This window comes from Pleuronectes platessa, chromosome 13 (genome assembly GCF_947347685.1).
Source record: "Pleuronectes platessa chromosome 13, fPlePla1.1, whole genome shotgun sequence".
NCBI classification, from domain to species: Eukaryota; Metazoa; Chordata; class Actinopteri; order Pleuronectiformes; family Pleuronectidae; genus Pleuronectes; species Pleuronectes platessa.
This window is the reverse complement of record NC_070638.1, coordinates 17,919,872-17,942,351: the sequence shown is the minus strand read 5'-3', so window position 1 is coordinate 17,942,351 and position 22,480 is coordinate 17,919,872. Positions and strand designations below refer to the sequence as shown.

Genomic DNA, 22,480 nt, shown 5'->3' with positions numbered 1-22,480 from the left:
CAAAGCCGACGCTGTAACTCCGAGGTTTATCTCCAAATGGGCCCGTTCAATGCAACTAAGCCAATATAAAATCTGCTTAGTGCTTGTTGTGTGCATACTGTGACAACAGTATTTCTATAAGAGAGGGATACATATTTGTACGATACAGTTCTAATAAAAACTGATTAGCAGCTTTTGTCATGTCACAATACAAATGTTAAGACAGGGCGATGATCAATCTAACAATCACATCAAACTAGAGGCACTCACTCATAGAATATCTGCTGGCTCAATTTCGACCACTTTATTAAATTTGTCTCATGCAAGACCTAAAGTTATGAGTCACTACTAAAGGGCAACAGTAATCTATAAATATCTCCCATGAATAGGGTCCCTACAAAGTTTGCTTTCTGGAAAGCGCTTTACACTGTGATTCACATACTACTGCTCATATTACCAAGAAACGCGATGTTTGTAAAGAAAACTGTAGGTAGCATTCCTCTCGGCAGTATATTCTGGCAGGTCCAGCATATTTCTTTGAGCTGTAATTAGGCTCATGAAACATGCATGATAGCATGTAGAGTGGAAGGAGAGTGGAAGGACACGGATGCGTATAGGATGGAGAGGAGAACGAGCTGGGGAGGGAGGAAGAGAGGGAGGGAGGGATGAGTAGTGACACAGGAGAGGGACAGTCGTCTGGGAGGACTCATCCTCCACTGAGAAACACCATTCACTCTCTAATCTGTTGCCTGCAGCTCAGTAGCTGCCACGGCAAAATGTAAGAGCCTGTCAAGTCGGCAGCAGCAGTTGGATCTTAATTCAGCGAGGCCTCCCGTGACTCCACGTGGGGAGCTGCGGCCCACCCACCCAGATGTCTGTGTGGGCAAACTGAGGGGCTCCACTTTTAAAATGCCAAGTGAGACTTTCATTTCACTTTTGACACATTTCCTGAGGCTGCACAGCCAATCCCAATGGTAACATTTTTAGGGATGAATTTCTGACTCTACAATTTAATCCCCTCTGTTCCTGACGCTAAAGTCCTTTAAAGATGCAGGGGGGACTCAAGGCAGCACTCAGCCCCTCGTGGTGACATCCTCTCTGGTCACGTCACTGTTCCCGCGACAATTCACCAATCGATAACCAGCCATATCTCTCTGGCTTTCGCCTCACAAATTGATGGGGAAATTCCAAATAGGCTCAAGTCCGAGGTATCGACTCCGCAGACATCTACTGTTAGCGGCTGGATGTCTTGTGGAACAGCAGCAGGCAGATTCCCCACCCAAGAGACAGAGTGATTGTAATGCTTTTAGGGGTTTAATGCTTTCAGTGTATTTATAGATCTCTGTGGGACGCAGAGTGCTCTCTCTCTCTCTCTCTCTCTCTCTCTCTCTCTCTCTCTCTCTCTCTCTCTCTCTCTCTCTCTCTCCTTCTCTCTCTCTCTCTTTGCCAACTCCTATCTCGGTGTCGTGTTCACGGCTCTTTATCAAATTACACGGTGGGAAAACAGGTACCACAGGCTGCAGTCCAAACATGAGGGGCCTCCATTTGAAAGTAACGGATAATTTGATTTTAGGTTGAAGGCATTTCTGTGGAGAAATTGTTTTCATGTGTATGTGAAGAACTGTGTGACGGCGTTATGTGATATTGTTACCTGGTTTTCTGCTGGAGGTTGTATTGTGATTGTGTGATCGCTGGGCAGACGAACAGTTTAGGTTTAATTGCCTTGTTGTGTTGTTTTTCGGGGATTTGTGAAGTTTAAAGGGATGCTTCAAGGATTTTTTTTTACACAGCAATGTCTGTTTGGTCCCAGGCTCCTGCTGTTAGTCTGAGTGTGAATATCTGATAAACTTCCTTAAGTCATGTCAGATCAGGCAGTTGAAGCTTAAGACAATGTAAATTTGTGAATTAAAATAGTGTGGATTTAAAGGCGGACAACCTTGGCAAATACACACGAAAGATTAGCGGTGTAACTGGAACTTTATAATTCAAAGTCACCCCATTATTGCTGTGGTGGTATAGCGCTGGTCATCGAAGCACAACTCACTGAAAAGATGCTGGTATTCACCATATAGTGTTTCCTCTGTTGCAGTATCCATCAATCCCAAATCTCATTTTAATGGCTTCTCTCCTCCTCAATCAAAAAATGATCTGCTTCCCTCAAATGAATCCATTTCCCTCCCCCGCGTTATTTACATTTGAGCACCTGTTGCACATGCAACCCATCTCCTCTATGTTAGTGGGTAGAGAGATGGACCAAACTAAAAAGTCAAAATATAAATTTAATATACTTTTCTCAAATATTGTTTCTGACATATGAGGCAGTTATACGTCTTCACTTTACTGGTAAGGTTGGTTTGAGTTAGCAAATAGATTTTAGTTATTATTTACTTATTTAATGCTATAACAATGTTGACAGCTGAGATTGACCAGTGATTGGCAGGACCTCGACGTTGCTGCTTCATCCATGAACACTACTCAGTCTCCCCAAATCCATGGCGCAAGATGGCAGCGTTGGTATCCAGAATATTTTGGCTTCATTCATAGTGGGAGGAAGTGGAGACACAAATCTGTTTGACTCAAATCAGATGTAATGTTTGATTGAAGCACAGTTTGTCGACCTTGAGTCTTAAATCCAGTCTTAAATGTAGTTTTCACCTAGGTTTGCAAATATCACCAGAGAAATGTAGCAGTTGTTCAGGCTGTGAAGAATGTTAGCAAACTTTTCTACGACATATATATATTGGTCCGCTATGGGGAAAGACTAAACAAAATGTTTTCAGGCTAAAGGGACTAACTTTAAATTTTTTTACTGATTTTAAGGTTTTTCTTCCACAAATATTTTAGTTTTAATTATAATTGTGTTAACATCATAAGATCCCTGCTGTTACCAGTTATTCACTACAAAAAGATCAACAGAGTTGTTTCATATTCCAGGCCATCTAAAACGTATGCAAGGATCAGGTCTCAGCTCTGTAATAAAACACCCCCTCCCCAGGGTGCCCTTCTTTCAAGCCTATCCATGATTGACAAGGCAACCTTGAACCCTGTTAGCCAAGTGGAATTAAATGTCCCCAGTCGGCATTCAGAGCAAGGTGCAATTATAAAATACTTTCTCACTTTCAGTCTGCGGTGTGATGAAGGTGATCCATCAAACGGGGACAAGTCAAACGGCTGTTTCATAGCTCTTTCATGGGGCCATGCCTCATGAGTGTTGTTGTAAAAAGCAGCGGTGGTGATAGATGACATATGGAGCAGAGTTGCTAAGGTAGTTCGGAGGTGCTGGGTAACATATTAATCCAGTTTTGATGGCTCATGTCAATCTCCTGTGTGACATACATGTTTCCTGCAATCTGCACTTGACCTTGGTCAGAGAGATTGGACAGAAAAAAATACTATCTTATACTTGTTTACTTCAAAATAAGCAGGTATTGGTGGGTTTTTTAAAACATTGGTAAACCTGTAAAAAAGGCGATTGACTCCTTTACCATCTGCACTTCAAGATTTTGCCTGTTTCTGTTTTTTTCCCCCCGGTGCGTCATGTTCGATGTCACAAACGCACCGACAACGAAGGAGGTCTCCTACCTTGCTGTCTTTCCTAGTGTAGCAGCTTGCATGATACAGAGACATTTCTGTTGCTGTTGCCTATTGTTCCCAAGATGTAACAAAAGGCACACAAAACGTACAATGGCTAATTACGAGCCAACGCCAGAAGTTCAGTGCGTGTCATAACGTTACATAGGCAAAGGTGCAGAGGCAGCATCCAGCCTACTGAATAAGAGAAGAAGAAGAAATTAACGCATTCACCTGGGTGCTCTGTTGCCATCAATGCCAATTGGAGCCGATTAACATCCTGTGTCTACTGCAGAGTCATTTTAACTGTGAGTGAATGACAATTGTTTCTATTTCCATTGCAGAAGAAAAGCGAGATGTAGGTGGCTGTTAGTGTTTATTTGTGAAAGGTGTTATATTTTGTTTCCCCTCTCCAAAACCGATATTGCCCCTTAAATATTCAAGCAACACACTCAGGTGTTTATTCCACTCACTTCTTTGCGGTGCTTTAAAATGCCCAGGGGAAGCAAGTAAGTGCTTGTGGTGTGATAACACAAGACAGCCTTAACAGAGGCAACAATTCAGATTCACGGAGTCCAAAAAATAAGCATGTTTTCTCCTTGTCTTATCATAATGAGTCTCTGCTCCTTTTAGAGTAAACAGAAAAGAAATTCATAACAAATGCTGCATCTGATTGGTTGTGGTCTGGAGGTTTTTCCATCCATCCATCCATCCATCCATCCATCCATCCATCCATCCCTTCATCCATTCATCCCATCCCTTCCCATCCCATCCCTCATCTGCTCAGTGGTTTTTGAAAGTTTCAAAGTTGGACTCTAGCTGTAACGGGAGGCCCGAGGGAGGCTGAGTTCTCCGCTCGCCACCTGCTCCTCCAGGAGAGACAGATACATTCTGGCCAAGCCCAAAGTTAATTTTTGTTTTGGAGGAACAAAAAAGGTAAAAATTAAAAAAGAGGAAGATTTAGTTCAAACCAGTGCCTCTGTGTATTTGTAGACTTTCATTTCACAGGTATGATCAGATCGAGACACAACTAATGAGACACATTCACAGATTTGTAGTCGTAGAACTGGGTGGTGGAAAAACTGCGACAAAATGAATGACACTTACGTGGCACAAGACTGTGTGGAAACGAGGTGTTAATCTTGTTTTACTGACTAACATCCTTTTTAAAGATTTATGTGGAATTCAGGGGATAAAAAGAATAAAGTAAAAAATGATGGAATCATATTTGATCAGATGTAGCTGCTGGCCAGTGTGGTATGTTTCAGGTCCTGTAGCAGTCATTAAAATGCACCTAATAACTCAAAGCCTTCGTCACTGGGGTTGTTTTCGGTTCACAGAATTAATTTCTTGCAAAAAGTGTTGTCACCAGTCTTGCACAATGGCTGCAAGTGAACGTATAACCTACTTAGTGACAACAACTCCTGAAGGTCGCTGATGACATTTATTCAGGTAAAGGCCATTATCATTGGATTCAGCTGATGCTTGTATTGTGGATCCTGGTCTTGGTTTGTTGATTTTCTTTCAAAAGTATACCCCAAATAGTTTTAAGGATCCTCACCTGACACAGACACTTCAGAGCTGACCTGCAAACCTCAGTCAATCAATTCCGCATAATGGAAAAAGACATGAAGTCTCAAAGGTCTTATGCTCACATTCTCTTTTCCAAAAAGTGGAAGCATGCTTTAATAACTCCCAGTCATGCTCGTTTTCACTGGCGCAACACTGAGGTAATTATTTAGTGTATCTGTTTATTCTGTCAGCCATTTGCACTTCACTGAAGACATTTCTACCCACGGCAGCCCACCCCTCCGGCTGCTGCTTCTCAGTTAAGAGATTTGGGGCCGTTTGTCAGCTTTGAAAATCAACTCTCTGTGCAGAAGTTAAGTCTGCAGCTGTAGCTTCCGGAATTCTGCCAAATTAGAAGTACATAATAAGACAGAAAGAGAATAACTATCCAAAATGACAGGAGAGGACACATGAAATATCTGTCTCAGAAATCTTTTGCTGTACATTGGATTTATATGCTTCTTGTTGGCAATCATTATCTGCTATAAGCTGAAATAAAGTGTATATCTAAGCCTGCCTCTGCAGCAAATGACCTGCAAAATAAAACCTTCATATGGCAGAAGCGGAGATCAGACAGACACAATGAGGCGGGGTCATTTCGTGGTCAAGATGAGATTGTAAACGTTTTTTTTCCGTTGCAGCAAGTAAAACCATTTGTAAAAAGCAATCTCATTCTACATTTAAAGGAGTACTTTGACAAAGCCGTTAACACTCCACTCCATTCCAGTTTAGAATTGTAGCACTTTCCAAAACCAACAGTTCAACATTTTCACCCACTGCCCATCAGTGCAGAGCTGTGGTAGGACATAGGGTAACATAAACCATTAATTCTAATTAAAATCTGGAACTTAGTTAACGTAATTACCTGCGGATTCTAGTTTACCTTGCACGCAAACATAAGAGAGCTTAGTAATCAAAACACTGTATTTCACTGGTTTAATGCCTCCACAAATAGAAATGTAAAACTGACAAGACATGTTTGTTTGACAGAGGATCAGCAGTGCAGAGAGTCTTGGACCATGGACTATATATACAAAGATCCATGACACATCTCCACTTATATACACAAGTAGGAGGTCACTCTGAGAGCACATAGCTCTAACTATAGGTCACCATGTCAAAGAAGTGTTTCCCATTAATTACCTAGTTTGTGGCAGTCTGCTGTATTCTACTATGAGCACAAAACATGTTTTCACTTCTCATAATAACACAAGGGATCTCTAACTTGGCGTTCTGTTCCTTTACATTGCAGCAGTGTGCTTGCTCGTGCTATTATCCGTAAATTGTTACCATACCAGCAGTTAGACCTCATTGTTTGACATGCAGTCGTGCGTGCATCTGCACTTGGCGTGGAAGACGTTTCTCTCTCTCATGCGAGAACTTGTCTGTCACTCTGCAGTCAGTGAACCTGCTATTTAGAATCTGTTGTGCGTCGGAGCGTCATATGTGAATGTGCGTATGCATCCCCGCTACTGCCATTGATTGAACGAATTCTGTGGGAAACAAAGTAGAGAAAGTAAAACAAAATTCCTAAATCCACTCATTTATGTGGAGGGGTTCTTTCCTCACCCAAACTGTATCCTTTCACCATGGTTTGTGGTAATCCATCATGTTCATGTTGCGTAAACTAACTAACCTATAATAGCGCTCAATTTCAGTCTCAAATTCAAGTCAATATCATCAAATAACTAATTAAACCGAATTTATCAGAAGCATGAACACTTGAGCATACATCAGTGTGATAAGAACTAACTAAAATGATATTAGCTATCATGGAGATTTTATTGTTGATATGTCCATGTCAGCTAACATGGAGGAGGCGGGGTTCATGATTATACTGCAGCTAGCCACCAGGGGGCAATCAAGATTATTTGGCTTCACTACTCGGGAGCTGTCTTGTCATTCATCTTTATAAAGTCTTTATTTTGGAAGTCTTGTTTCCACCCTGCTGCTCTTAATGCCAAGCTAAGCTATCACCTTGCTCTTTTGCCAAACAAAGCCATGAGAGTCGTATCAGTTTTTCTCAATGAACTCTTAATAGGAAGAAAAACTAAAATCTCGATGAATATGGGCTTGTTTCCAAAACATGGGCTGTATTCTGAATAATTTTATACCAAAAAATCTAAAAATAACTGATTCATGAAGTATAAAGATGGCTGCGGTATTCTTCCCAGCAGCCGTCCCAGAGGATATATAATGTTTTTACTGTAAGCATGCAATATAATGAACTATTTATGCACGTTCATGTCAAATTTATTACAGCTGTATTTTGGTCTATTTTCTGTTCACATGAGTGTGTCCATCCTGGCGCCTGTGTGCGTGTGTCATTCAGTGTGTTTTCACTCCAGATGGTCTGTAAGCCCACGTCGCTCCCACAGTTAAAGATGCGAGCTGGATCTATTCAGACGCACTTAAATTCTGCAAACAACCCTTAATTCTTAATTTAGATATTAATTAGTTTCCCTGTTACTTGGCAAAGCCCTGTGATTTCCCCCGACACCAGGCTTGTTTATAACTGGGGCGTCTGCTGCCTCACACTGCAGAGGAGCATGTAGACAGCGTATAGGAGGCTCAATAACATGATTGAAACAAGTTCATTAACTGAGACCAAACACTGCAGTGGCACTGAGAAGGCGCGTAATCATCAGACGGCAGGGAAAGCACATAGGAACTGTGTTTTATTCAGTTTGTGATTCTGTTTTAACTGCTGGGACCATGGATAATATTTGGATTCAGTAAAAGATGAAGGGCACAGTGCAGCCTCTGTGTCTTTTGCATTATACATGTTAAACTGGTTCTCTATTGGTTAGCTGTACTAATCCCAGTGTGAGTTGCCATGAATCAGTGAGTTCCTTCAAAATACAAATATATGGAAACTCCAATGTTAACATTACTCAAAATGCACGCTAACGCATATTGTTGTGCGCTGGATGTGTTTACTTGACAACTATTCAATTTTTGAAGGATATGTTTGACTATCTTTATTGCTGCTACCCAATAAATGTATTCTTTATTTATTAAACAAAATAATTTTTCCATGATGAATTGGTTATTTTGAAGCCTTAACTGTAAAAGAAACTTCAAACAGCTTTCAAAGCGTGACACTGAATTTAATTCAAGTTTTTCTCAAATAAAATTTTGAATTGTGCTCGTATCTCATAACTTTGAATAGAACAAACTTAATCAATTTGTTTCACCAATTGAAGTAATTATTTCATAACTGTTGAGATATTTGATTTACTACAATAAAAATAAAAAAATCTTTCAACTTTATAACTGGGAACCATTGACTTTGTCACATTTGCTTAAAAACATACTTTAAGCCACAATATTTCAGTCAGTTCCTCTTCCTCTCCTTCCAGCTACCCCTTCACCTGAATCACAAAAAAAAACTTTAAAAGAAAATCATAAAAGTCGAATAATCTACATGTTACTTTGACAACACTTCTCCATCTGCATCCTTGCTATGTTTAGCTGATGCAGGACTCTGGAGATTGCGCACCTGTGATTTTGCTATAGCACCATTTTACAGAAGTTTTAATTGACTGAAGTTTAGCTGTAGGGCTTTGGTTCACATTAACTTATGTTTGGAAGCGTATTTCTGTTCCAAATTAGAACATAACTAAGAGGACTATTTTAATAGTAACCTCCTAGGTGGGGAGCCTCTGGGTCGGTTAGCACGTGTGAGACTCTTCCTAAATACTGGAAAGCAGCTGTGAAATGGAAAGACATGTCATGGCATCATCTAATTTTACTTTTGATAAAAGCAAATAACACACATAATAGTACAAACTACCATGTGTGTTCAGTGTGGTCCCTTCTGGCAGTAAGGTCAGGATGAGGAAACCAACTGTTGTGTTTCATCACTGAAACACATCACAGCGACTCTGAAGGAAAGAAGAAGTGGATGTGTGGGCCACACTCAGAGAGAAACACTCAGTCTGCGGGGACGCGCTCGCACTGATGAACCTGGCATCGCTAAAGAGAAGCAGTTCCAGCCGTCACACGAGAAAGGATAGCGTGATGTATGGTAATGATGATGATACTAAGTTGTCAGACTAGGCTGACATTTTACTTTCATCACAGCAGCTCCTCCACTTTAAATTCTGTCCAGTGATAATATATAGGTGTTCAATAATTTGGTAGCCTATAGCCCCTTTGTTATGACTGTGGTTATATAGCATATGTATGAATGTCCCTTCTCCAGTGGCCTGAATGTTGGCATGACGTAAGAAGATGTGTGTGCGCATGCAAACTGGTCTGTGCCTTGATGGTGAGGTGATTGGACGACTAACCCTTGTTTTGAATATAAGGACCCAAGATATCGCCGTGAGCCACAAACGGGGAAATCCTCTCCCGCCTGTCCCAACAACCAGTTCGCCGTTCCTTTATTGTAACTTGTGTTTGAGAGTCAGAACGGGTGCCTGTCATTTTCTTTTGACCATCTTTTCTTATGTTTATGTTAGTCAGGAAGGTTAGTGATTGTAATTGAGCCCTGATGCATGGAGGACTGCTCTAGTAGTAAGCACTCTGTTAATATTAACATCATTATCCACTAGAAAATAATTTCCTGTGGCTTGGGACTTGGGGAAGATGGGGAGTTAATTTTTTTTGTTTGTCGGTATATTTATGTAATTAAAACGGCCCTTACTTGGAAAATATGTTCCCCGTCCTTCTTTAATTGAATGAACTCTTGTCAAAGTTGTTGCTTATTAATCCATGTTGATGAACGCATCGATTAAATGATCATTTCCATTCTAAATGTATGTCTGTGATTCTTTCTACAATAGTATCACTTGGTCTGCTGTTGGTTGGCTAAATTAAATAATCCTTTCAAATGTATTGCTGTGTAAAATGACAGCTAACCATCTGATGTTATTTCTGTCTGATGTTGTTGTCGCTGTGCCCTGTAATATTTAAAACTGTATTTGCAATTTCACTCCCACTTGCTGTTGGATTGAAGAAGCAGGGAGCTGCGTTGGCTGAATCACCGAGTCGGTTGATCATCCTCCTCCATGCGGTTGTTTAACGTTCATTTTCTCCACAGCTTCTCACTATTGCTGCCACGCAACTGTCATCTACTTGTAGTTTACCCAAATAGGTAAATAACCAAACACTTGTCTGTCTCTGCCTTTCTGTCTCCCAGTGCATGCCCATCGGTGGCCATGGATTCGTTTTGGACAAGTACAAGTGCCAGTGCAGGATAGGATTCTACCACCCGCGCAGAGTGGCCCTCAATGGCTTTAAAAGTAGGTTACAAATCCCTGTGTGACTTACATCTTGCAGCGAGTGCTTGGATGAAAAGTTTGAATCTTTCCTACACAACTCTTTTATTTATTTTTTCAGTTTTAAGTGCAGCCACACATTTTGTTAGAAATTCTTGTCATGTCTTTGAGCAGGCGTACCGGGGCTTGTGAGGTCATGGAAAACTAAATCTGCCGTCAAAGGATTTCTCAGTTTGGAAATATCTACTGTGTTTCTATCCAGAGCTCGAGCGGGAGCTACTGGTGGCATCTGGATCACAGATATGTTGAATCCATCCATCCATCCATTATCTGTACCACTTATCTGTCGGTCAATCACAGCTGACATTGTGCGAGATCCCAGGGTTACATTCATATTGGTAGAATAAACCAGAATAGGTTTATTCACACATTAGATATTCAATGGTCCAGAGTGTTAGGGCCATGTTGAATTAAAAAAATGTCCAATCAATGATTCACACAAAGTTCTTACCAGTACAGTTTTGCCATTCACTCATTCATACAAGACATATGTGCATCATCATCACTGCCAGCGGAGCCATCAGGTGCACTTCGGGATTCAGAATCTTGAGACAGGTATCAGACCACCAACTTTCTGATAAGTGGACGACCCGCTCTTTCTCCTGAGACGCCAGCCACCCCACAACAAATAAATTGGAGAATAAAGTCGCAATTGAGAAGAATGTAGTAATATAACATGAATAAAGTTATTATTTAACTAGGAACAGAAATCATAATATTGATAGAAAAGAAAAACAAGTGGAATAAGCAACAATGAGAAAACAATATTCTGATATTTCCCATCTAAAATAACATGCAGCTTTACATTACGTCTGTTTTACTTATATATGATATAGTAAGACATTATTCTCATAATATTATGACTTTTTCAAAAAACAAACAAACTTATAACTGTTATAATTAGAGGCTAAAACCCCTTGAGATGTAACATATCATTTTCAAGGGGGTCAACTACTGTTGGCAGAGTAGTAAACTAGTTAGTGGGGCAGGTTAAGGATTCCAACTTATGTAGGAGAACACATGTCAACACATGTGGACATCCAATCAATTCACTCCACTTTTGTTTTTCACTTTGGCAAAGACATGATCCGCCTGATGACGGGTTCAATGAGCAGCTGATCGATGTTATCCACCTCACTCATATATTTCCATTAGCTCTTATTTTTCTTAAGGTAAGACAGTTTTAATGAATTATAACTTGAATTAACATCTGCACGTGTACACACAACTTTGCTTTAGACCTTTTTCATCCTTTCACCCTCGTAAATTGAGCTTGTACCCATAATGTTACCTGCCTGTCGGTGCTTTGGATTTGAATGTGTGTCCTGACACTGTCACTGAAAGCGCTCCAGTGTCCTAGGGCAGAAATCTTGGCCCTGATGAGAGAGATAATCAAGCAACTGTGCTTGTTTTCATCCCTGACTCCAACACCACTGCACCTCGGGGGGATGATGTGCTAAGCTGGAGCTTTATTGTAATGCAGCGTGATGAGGCCTGTAGTGAAATGGCTCAGTCTGTGAAGAGGCTCATCTTCCAAACCCTGAGCACACCCCATCATTAAAAACCACTGCAGCTCAGATTGGGTGGCAGTAGCAGTCGAGCCTGTCTCTTATTCCTCATGCAATCCCAAACAGACCAGACTGGAGACAGTTTCTATTGTTCCCTAGCAACAGGCCAAGGGACAGATATCAAATGGAAGAGAATATGGAGAAAGAAAAACTACAACATGCAATAATAAATTGTTTATTTGGAAATATGGAGTCATATCCTTAAGAAACATGACATTTCATTTGAATGTCTCAATGACTGACTTATAGATAGAGGGAGATAGATAGATGGATGGATGGATGGATGGATGGATGGATGGATGGATGGATAGATAGATAGATAGGACTCTTTTGACCCACCTATAATCAAACAGATAGCTCACAACAACCTGACACCAGTTGAACTCACACTGTGATTGTGAGTTGAATGCATGAGTAGAGAAGATGAACAGACCGGATAAACAATGATCTGTATAATATTCCTTCTCTGAATTCACAGGGATCTAGAGCGAAAAGACAAAAGACAGTGCGAGGGAGAATCACAAGTTGTTTTGTTGGAAAATAGATAAAAACGTTTCTTACATCAGCCTGATTGCTTGATACATTCATAACCATGTGTGTAAATGTAGCACTCTATTCATATTTGACTTATTTAACCATTAACCCCAACACTTCCTCTATTCTCTTGCAATACTCCTCTACTGAGGCACTTTAACACAGTGTTTTCATGCTCTGTGAAGTCGACTGATATTTATCTAGCATTATGTTCCAGAGGAGCTGCACAGTGTGTGTGCTGGAAATAGAAGAGTTAGATCCAGAATGATTCTAAATACAACCACACTGGACACATTGAAGAATCAGTGGTGGATCTCAGACTTTTCTAAATCAGGGGCCGTAAAGGGGCCACAATTTACACAAATGGGCCAATTACATTTCCAAGATCCATCCACAATTCCTGATTCAGCATACCACAGTTTCAGTTTGAAAGCGTCACTTTCAAACGAAAACGATCTCTGTCCACACACACGTTTTGGCTCTGGTCATACAAACACGCCTGAAAACCAATATTAGGTGACTGCTCATCTACACATGTGCCAGTGTACACGGTGCTTGTTTCAGATTGCTTGAGTAACAGTTCTTCTCCAACGAATATATTGTATCATTGTAAAATGCAGAATTTAGCTGAACAACAGTTGATAGCAAAGACAATAGGATCAGCAACGCTTGAAATCGATTATCCATGTTGCCTTCTACACTGGTAGCCGCGGTTAATGGTGGTTGTTGGAGGTTATGTGTTAGGAACCTGACGAATCAGTCAAGTCTACGTCATGACTGCAAAGACCCAATCAGCAAAGGGTTGTGAGTGTCATCGTTTCCAGGACGGGGCACTTCAGGGGCCAACAAGATTTCAGATAGTGTCCCCCTGGCCCCACCCCTGTACCTGTCCCTGTGTAGAATGAGGACACTGGCATTGTCTGTTTCTTTCCATTTAGTTGCTTTAAATCTTCTGTAGGAAGAAACACATCCAGGCACCCTTCATGCAAACACTTTAAAGTGATGCTGGCGGAAAATAAATCCTATACTGATATAAAACCTACAAAGACTGTAGTGATAAGATTTATCCGCCCTTCCCTCATTATTCCCTCATCTGCTTAATTAAAGTCCGTATTTTCGTAATTATCACTCAAGGCTTTGGGATTTATTGGTTTGATGATTTTCACCCCTTCAATTTGATTAACTGAGCAGTTGTTAAGGAGACCGTGTGTGACAGTTAAACACAAATTAATTTCAGCGATAATCCTTGAAAACACGAAAGTAAATCACTGCTGTGTTCTCACTTGTGATGAGATACAAAGTCGTCAGTTTGATTTCTGTCATCGGACCATCGGTTACATATCTGATCATCATCCTCATCAAGTGCTCCCATGTCCTCAGGTAAGGAGCTGGGCTCTCACAGAGATGAGACCTCGGACGTGTCCAACAAGTGCCTGCCGTGCCGCAAGGGTTGCCCCTACTGCCGGGACGACACGCCCTGTCTGGTGCCGGATGACGGGGCTCTGCGGCTCGCTGTGGCCGCCTTCCAGGGTCTGTGCATGGTGCTGGACCTGGCCAGCATGGTGGTGGTCTACCACTTCAGGAGGAAGAAGGTGAGGAGGGTCAGGGGTCACTGTCAGGGGGGAGCGTTGGACATAGAAGTGGAGGAGTAGTAAGAACAATCTTCTGTTCTGTGGCTCTGCAGAGCTTCTTGTCAAGTGAGGTGATGTCTTCAGAGCTAATGCCGAGCCTCAGCTTGGTAACAGGAACATTTCAAAGAACCTGAGGGGCTCTACATCAAACCAACCCTATCCCAAAATAAACTCCACTTGCTTTTACTAATATATTTATATCCCATGTCTAGTCTTATTGTGCAAGTAATAGGATCCAGTATTTTTTGGAGCACCAAGAAGTAAAAAGTCACACAACCTCAGACTTTGATTCTTCAGGTTTAACTGTAGTTTTATTTATTTTTTAGACCTGTCTCTCCAGAGTCTCCCTCTTGATCGAAGCGCAGCAGCAACCCCCCAGAGAGATCTTTGAATTGCAGAGCTAGCAGAAGCTGGAAATGTCAGTGTCTCAACAGAATGTGTCCCATTTATGAATGGAATTGAAAAGGACTTTTCTAAACTCACATTTCCACGAGTACTTATAGAGAATCCAAAATCCAACCAAACATTGTTAGAGATGGAGGGAGTCGATGGCTGAAGACACTGGCTCGACAGGAAATAGAAATATATACCTAGATAATAACTTAGATAAAGAAGACTCTGTACTACATGCATTTTAAAGAGGATATCTTTATTCCTATATCTTAAGATAATTCAATTATTACAACACCTGAACCCTCCTTGAATCTTCGTCACACTTTATAACAGCGTTGTTGCATAACACACACTCGCGCTAATAGAATACAGTGAAATAGAAATGAGATCCTTGCGGTGTATGATAATTACAACCAGTCCTCAGGCTAAGTTGACTTGAATCGTTCCCTGTGTGCTATTTATATACGTTTGTGCTGTTGCCACAGAATCTCCCACATTTTCTCTGTTCACAAGAAATGTCCCCGGAGCATTTTGAATCTACATAAGAGACAAAAAAAAATAACATCTTCTTGGAGGAAATGCAGCTAATTAAACCCAATGCAGAAATATTCTGTTGTCTCTATTTTATATGTTTGGGGTGAAGCATTATAAAAATATACTGTATAATGAACTCCTCTTTGTGTTTGTTTTGTTTTGAAAGAGGCACGAATTTGCATATATTAACATGTGTCATGTGTTGCATTACAGACCATGAATAAAAAAACTCTGCCTGTCACTGAATGATTGATTCATTAATTCACTGATTATTCGTTCTTGCTCTTTCCTCATCGACAGAGCATCCGCACATCTGGTCTCGTCCTGCTGGAAGCCATCTTGTTTGGGGCACTGCTGCTCTACTTCCCAGTAAGTCTCTTTTGTGATGTAACGTATCCTTTCACTCAGGCTGTCTTGTTTTTCAAGTTATAAATTGTTCACATTAGCTCTACTTCTTAGTATAAGAGATCGTTGCATCACAATAATTCCTCACACAAGATTTATGTCTCTTTTCCATTGCACTGACTCTGCATCTTGGACATCACCTTTGAACTCATAGAAAGTGTTCACCAGTGCCAACAGTGGAATTTAATCTTAATGTCTCTTCAAGTGTGTCACATCTGTTAATTATGTAAAACCTAAGCTAAAAGGTTATGCATTTCATTAAACCATAATAAAGGCTAAAAGTACAAAAAAAATTGCGTTATACATAACAAAATATTCTGTGACACTCCAGAAGTATTCTAGTATTTGAGACAGGCTCCCTTTCCTCTGCTCCCCTCCCACCACTCTATGGCCATCACCGCACGTAACAAAAAGTGAGACATGATCACAAACATACAAGATGAGTCGCCTCTCTGCTGCAAAATGTTTCCACCTTCATGTTTTTTACTGAAGATAGATCGGCCAGTTGGGGGCCTCCTGCAGGAGGTCAGTCTTCTTGCCTTAGTCTTTCAGTCCAAGCTCCATCTGAGCCGTTATCTCCAAACTCCCTGACTGCCTGAGCATGTGCGCTCTATCACTCTCAGATCTATACAGTCGTTGTGTCGCTGCAGACTTCATTCCTTGAATGATACCCCCCAACCTACACACCTCAGGTTATAGTCACACATTTACATTCACATTTAATATGGAAAACATTTCGGAATCCTAACTCACATTTTCTTATTTCTGGGTTGTCAAAGCAGAACTATTAATGATCCTCGCTCTCCCCGGCTGAGTTAATATGAGTCTGACACATTAGGAAAAAAAGATTTCAGCTATATAGTTGAATTATATATAATTATATATGTATGTTGTCAATATAGAGTGGATTGGAGTGTCCCGCTGTCCTTGCAGTGAGCGTTTTCCTTGATTATTTTCCATTTGGAATGTAATTTCATTCAAGCCACTTCAAGATGAAAGGGATATGAGGAATGTGAATCCATTCACCACAGCCACTTCGGTCTATTTTCTGTATCATTATTTGGGACAGTGTAATACCTTGAGAGAACACTCTGACTTTTTGTATTATAGATTTGAGATAGAGTTGTAAATGCTGCAGAAAACACACAGACTCCTTAAGTTAAAATTTTGTTTGGAGCTTGTTAGATCTAATTATTCTTTGCGGTTTTTACTCACGTTATGACTTTTCCACTCTCTGTTATAAGAGTGAATACTGGGGTATAACAACCCCCTTGATCCCATGTTGCTTCACAACATCATCAAACTAGATCTTTTATTATTGTTTTGTATTAAGAGACCTGTAGCGGCCAAAGTTACATATTGTACGTTTAAGTAAATGTCCCATTGAGCACATGAATTTCAGAATTAATGACATGTTCAGCCACATTTTGAGATAATAACAATTAGTCAATACTGCAAAGTTAAAATCTCTACCAGTTATATGCATATTATGTGTTTTTAAGTGTTTTATAATAATTTGAATTTTTTGACATTTCCCTGTAATTCCATGATTTGATCATCCCACCGTTCTCATTATTCATTTTACAGATGTCTGCTAAATTATTTGCAGCTGATTTGCTCTGTTTTTCTAACGGTACTGTGACACCCACACAAACATCTTATGTTGTCGGCCTTGTTTAAACTCTTTAGATGTCAAATGTAACACGGTTGGTTTGTTGTATTTGCAGATCACAGAAAAATATATGATGTAAATAAAACATCAAACCCTGCCTGCTACTTTCTCAGTTGTAGCTCGATGTAGTGGTAATAATGTACTTCTGATAATTTTGGGGGTAATAAGTGAGAGTTGGACGTATTTATAGTAAGTGTTTGTCTTTTAGTGTGTGTGTGTGTGTGTGTGTGTGTGTGTGTGTGTGTGTGTGTGTGTGTGTGTGTGTGTGCCTCTGCCAGCCTTTGTGTTGTCTCATACTTGCGAGTGGGTCCATGTGGGTGGATGCCAGCCCAGTATACGTGTGTGCTTGCACTTGTGCACAAAGCCCACAGTGCACCTGGAGTGCGACGTCAGAGAGCCCATCTTTAGCAGGGACACAGATGGAAGAAACCTGAGTGTCGTGAAGCAGGAAGGATCTGATGGAACCGGGGGAATTCACTCCCTTCAAATACTCACAGAGGCTGCCAACAGTGGGCCACTGCTCCCCTCACACTACACAGAGTCTGATGGCTGGCCGTTAGCCATGGTGAGACAGAAAAAAAAAAGCAAGCGGCAGAGCCTTCGTCTGACTCTTAGAACAAAGGTTTTGTTCTTCTTTATGATTTCCTGTTACCTTAACATGGACATTTGCACTAGAATAAAAATCCTGGTAGTTTGGTTGCAGCGGGAATAGAGCTCAACAGCGTGGTTCGGAAAGTGCAAAAAAACTTTTATTTTCTGAATAGAGATTTTGATCAGCATCCATAACATTGCAAGCATCCGAGTTAGACTTACCACGAGACTGTGAGACAATGCTATAAGCTCGATTCTGTAGAGGCCCCAAGTACATACGACGTCAAAATGTGTTCTTTTCGCAAATAAAGAAGAGGAACTACACTACCCACAATCCTCGGGTACGATCGGTTCGTTCAGAGTGACATTACATTTACTACAGAGCTGCCATGACTTCCCTTTCTAACCTGCTGCTATTTTTAGAGATGATGAAAAGAAATTCAGAGAAGCTGAAAATCAATACAACAAGCTGGAAGTAGTCATTTGCAATGGTTCATGGGCTGCGTAGTTCCTTCACTCCTAAAATAACCGCCACACTGTCATCCGGCCCACATACCATGTGGAATGATTGATATGTGCTCCCGTTTACCAGATCTAAGCCAGATAAATACTGCTTGTCAAGCAAAGGTGCCAAATATGGCCCAAATTAGTTTTGTGCTATATGGGCCATATTCACCATTTACCACACGGGCCACTTTAGGTTCACAACCAGATGACACCTTGCAAAGAGAAATGCATGTTTGCCACAAAAGCCTCACATTTGCTCTAGGACATTTGCTTCTTGACAAGTGAGCCACTTTAGGCTCTTATCCATTTAGTCCAGGCCACATGAAGGCCAGAAGGTCGGCATCATTGCCTGAATTGTCCACTTCCGTGTACCATTACTTTTTTTCTTCAAATCAAATGTTTAGTGGTCACGATTTACCTTGTAGCTGGTTGCTCTGGTTGCAGGTCTTAATAGGCTTTGTTTTTTTCAAAGGATTTTATGAAACTTCAGTTGATAAAATGAATGGGAAATGTAACTGTTCTAAAAGTGGGTGTTCACGGTTACACTCTATGGATCTCCAGGCGCTGTAGGCTTCGCTTTATGTGAACACACCTTGACGATTTCTGCTGTGATGCTCAAAATAAGTTTGATGTTGCATCTGTCCATCCACTCTCTCCCTCATTCACCCTGAGCAGAACTCAAGTACCAAAAATAGCTCCACAAAAATATCCTGCCACTGTCCTCTGCTCTCACACACACACACACACTTGAATACACTCATGTGTCTCTTTTCCCTTTGCTGAGCTGTTTCTCAGCACTTTTTCTCTCGTGCATTTCTCAGCACCTTTGCTGTCTGTCTCCACCTTCCTCCTGCCCCTTCCTTCCACCATGTTGTCCTCTCATTAGCACCCCCTCTTTGTGTCTGTCTCCTCGCCTGCAGTCCTAACGTTTGTTTCTGCCATTTCCTCTCCGCTGCCACCACGAACCCTCCTCAGCCACTGCAGGCTCGCTGCAGCTGCTCTTCTCTGGTGCCCAATGCATTTTTAAACACTCCATCAAGTTCTAGCACAACTTGTTTTAAAAATACATCTGCTGATTAATTGATGGAGGCGGCATTGGGAGGTTGGATGCGAACCAGGAGGCCTACCTTCTACTCTGAGCGTTATAAACATGTAGCTTTTCTTATTGTGCCGTCCCCTGGGACTTAATAGTCCACATGGGTAGCACTGCAGAGAGGGTGTGACGCTGTTTGTGTCGGCCTGTCTCTGGGTATATGTTGCTATGTGTGTACACAGGCAAAATGGAGGACGGATTATGAGTGCGCTTGAGTGGATTTGAAGCTTCGCATTTTCCCACCACTGCGTGCATGTGCATTTGTGCATGGTTTTGCATTTCTGCGTTCGTGTCTGTGGATGTAAGAAACAGCGTGGCCTACTTATACCTCTTTACATTTGCTGAGGTGATGTGTTATTTTTGGTCCGTCATGTAAAGACCAGAGAGCTGGAAGGCTGGCTGCTCGCTCAGGGGGCAAAGAGATGAAGGAAGAAGCCAGGCGCGGGATGCTAATCCTAACCACGGGATGGCATGGATGTGAGACATGAGAGGAGAGAGGACAAAAGGAGGAGAGACACAGGAACAGGGATTGTTTGAAAGGACAAAAACAAGTGTCTGGTGAATTGTCTACATCTGGTTGGTCCGTTGTTTCTCTCTTGTCTCTCTCCATCTGGGATATATACGGTCTCATTTAATTTAACACTCTGAGCTACAGAGTGTATAGTATTGTACAAAAAATAATTGTGTTAAATGGAAAAATCTTATTGCAGTTAGCTCAGGATCTAACCATTCTCCTTTTTATTTTCTGAAAGTTAGTTAAGAACGACAATAAACAGAACATTCATACATAGCTTATCCTTATTGCTTCATGGGAAGCTGGAGCCACTCCCAGCTGATACTGGGAAAGATACGGGCCACATATCACAGTGCCAACATATAGAGACAAACCACCATTCACTCTCACAGTCACACCTACAGTTAATTTAGAGTCTCAAATTGACCTCACCCCAATCTTAGCAGTCAGAGTACCTGGATAATACCCACGCAGAAAGACCCCATGACACCCTCACAAAAATAACGAGAACAATAAATATAAAGGTTTAAGCTGCACTAATAGCTCTATACCTATCATCAACTCTTTAATGTTAAAGAAGCTGGTTGTAGTAACAAACCCTTAAAGACACACTAAAGTAACGACAGCCTGGTGCACATAGCGGAACTTTTTAGCTGGATTTTTCCAGCACGTGACAAGAAGCCCTAAAATCAGGTGAATATTGGATATGCATTAGTATGGTGTCCTGAAACACAAATTTAGCCCCAAGTCTCCTCCTTTAAATCAACTTAACAACTCATTTCATGTTTTGTAGTTTTTAGCTTGTTCTCCTGCAGTGACATATGTTGGGAAATGCTATTATTCACTTTCCTTACCAGTACTATTTAGTTATAGTCTGGATCATCGAGTACAGTCTGTGAGTTCAGGTGTGGCACAGGTCTCAAGGCAACAACCAAAATTCAGAAGCTGCAGCAAATATTGATGATCATACCAAAAACAGTAAGTGTTTCAGTAAATGTGTTGTTATTAAAGCAACACCATGTAACTACACATAGAAGAGGTGCCACCGTAAAAAATGCACCAGACTCTGTTTAGAATTGTTTCCTCGCTGACTATGATAAAAGTAAAAGGTTTATAATGACTTCTAAGTCTTTTTGACTGTTCTGCAGTTTGACAATACTCTTGCTGCGCCTGATTCCAACAATGACAATACCGGTGAGGTAGACACTTCTTCTCACAGGAAATCGTTCCTGATCACCCAAAGTTATTCAATGCAAGAACGGGTGTTTGGGTTGAGTGGAAATGAAAGTAGCAACGCTCTCCATATCTCAGTGAAATATCAAAAAACTTTTGACGATTTTTGGAGGAGTGAGTAATATATACACTGTTTGCCAAACTATTTCTGTAATGTTGAAAATGTGTCTGTTGAACATATGGAGGGATTTACTTTTGGTTGCAAATTCTTTTTAAAATGGAGCCATAAAATGATATACCTGTCTGTCTTCCATATAGCAACTGATTTATCAGATCCTGATCTGAGCCAGCGACTCAGAGCCAGTGATGGAGCATTAAAAAGTAACTGCTATAATTCCTGTTCTTGGGTATAAAATGGACTCCCTGCCCCGCTCTCTCATGACCAGCATACCAATGACAGATTTTGGCTCTGCAAGGTTTTGATGGGGATGTGGATGGAGGGAAGCTGCTGCTGTGCTCTGACAAATGTCTGTCAAGTTGTTAATCAGGTGAAGTGAACGAAGAGCGAACGGACTGAAGGCTGGAAAAATAACAACGTTACAAAGGTTTAAAGTTGCCCCCGGACATGTCCAGACTGAAAGGCTGACATACATCTGGTCAACTTTGAGGCTGTATTAGATTATCTGTGTTTTAATTCCACAGATGCCTGTCTGTCTGTCTGACTGTCTGTCTGTCTGTCTGTCTGTCTGTCTGTCTGTCTGTCTGTCTGTCTGTCTGACTGTCTGTCTGTCTGTCTGTCTGTTTGACTGTCTGTCTGTCTGTCTGTCTGTCTGTCTGTCTGTCTGTCTGTCTGTCTGTCTCTCTCTCTCTCTGTCTCTCTTGGTATGGAACACGTCTCGCGAATCATTCAACTTAATAGCTTCACACTTGAAATGTGTATTGTTAATAATAGGTGCGATTTGGACACACAATACATTCATTATTAATACAGATTAAATAGACAGGCGGTGCTCTTTAGCAGTCAGTGGGAGTGGGGTGGCGTGATGCCAGTTTTTGGACCAAGTTGAGCATGTTTTCATCTATATCCTCAGTAAACCACAGATCTGGTCAGCAGCTTGTAGCCTTCGACCAATAATATCTGTCCTGCCAGATCATTTAGATACTTCGATTATTTTTTTTCTTCACCAAATCGGACTGACACGCTCACTAGAGTCACTGGTGTTGATCTCCGTCGTGGCAACAAAATTCACAGCATCACTTTCTCTATGGAAAATTGTCTTCATAGTAAAAGCAAAACATCAAATGTTTTGTTGCTATAATGCTTTATATTGAGCTGAATTACAGTGCTTTTATTTTGAAAAGTTGTGAACTTGGGTTTGAAGATTGTTTCAGTTGCTTAACAGACCTCTGCAATGGCCAACATGCAGTGTATGAAAAATACTATTCAATTAACAGTTTAAAC

General features: G+C 41.0%; 1 protein-coding gene across 1 annotated transcript in view; it reads left to right on the top strand.

Moving 5' to 3' along the window:
* The window catches only part of gpr158b (G protein-coupled receptor 158b), a 66,535-nt gene that overhangs the window by 16,132 nt on the left and 27,923 nt on the right, over positions 1–22,480 (top strand). Inside the window, exons 3-5 of the mRNA XM_053438903.1 lie at positions 10,265–10,367; positions 13,886–14,097; positions 15,364–15,432. Coding sequence (XP_053294878.1) covers positions 10,265–10,367; positions 13,886–14,097; positions 15,364–15,432 — 384 coding nt within the window. The remainder of the gene's footprint in view (positions 1–10,264; positions 10,368–13,885; positions 14,098–15,363; positions 15,433–22,480) is intronic.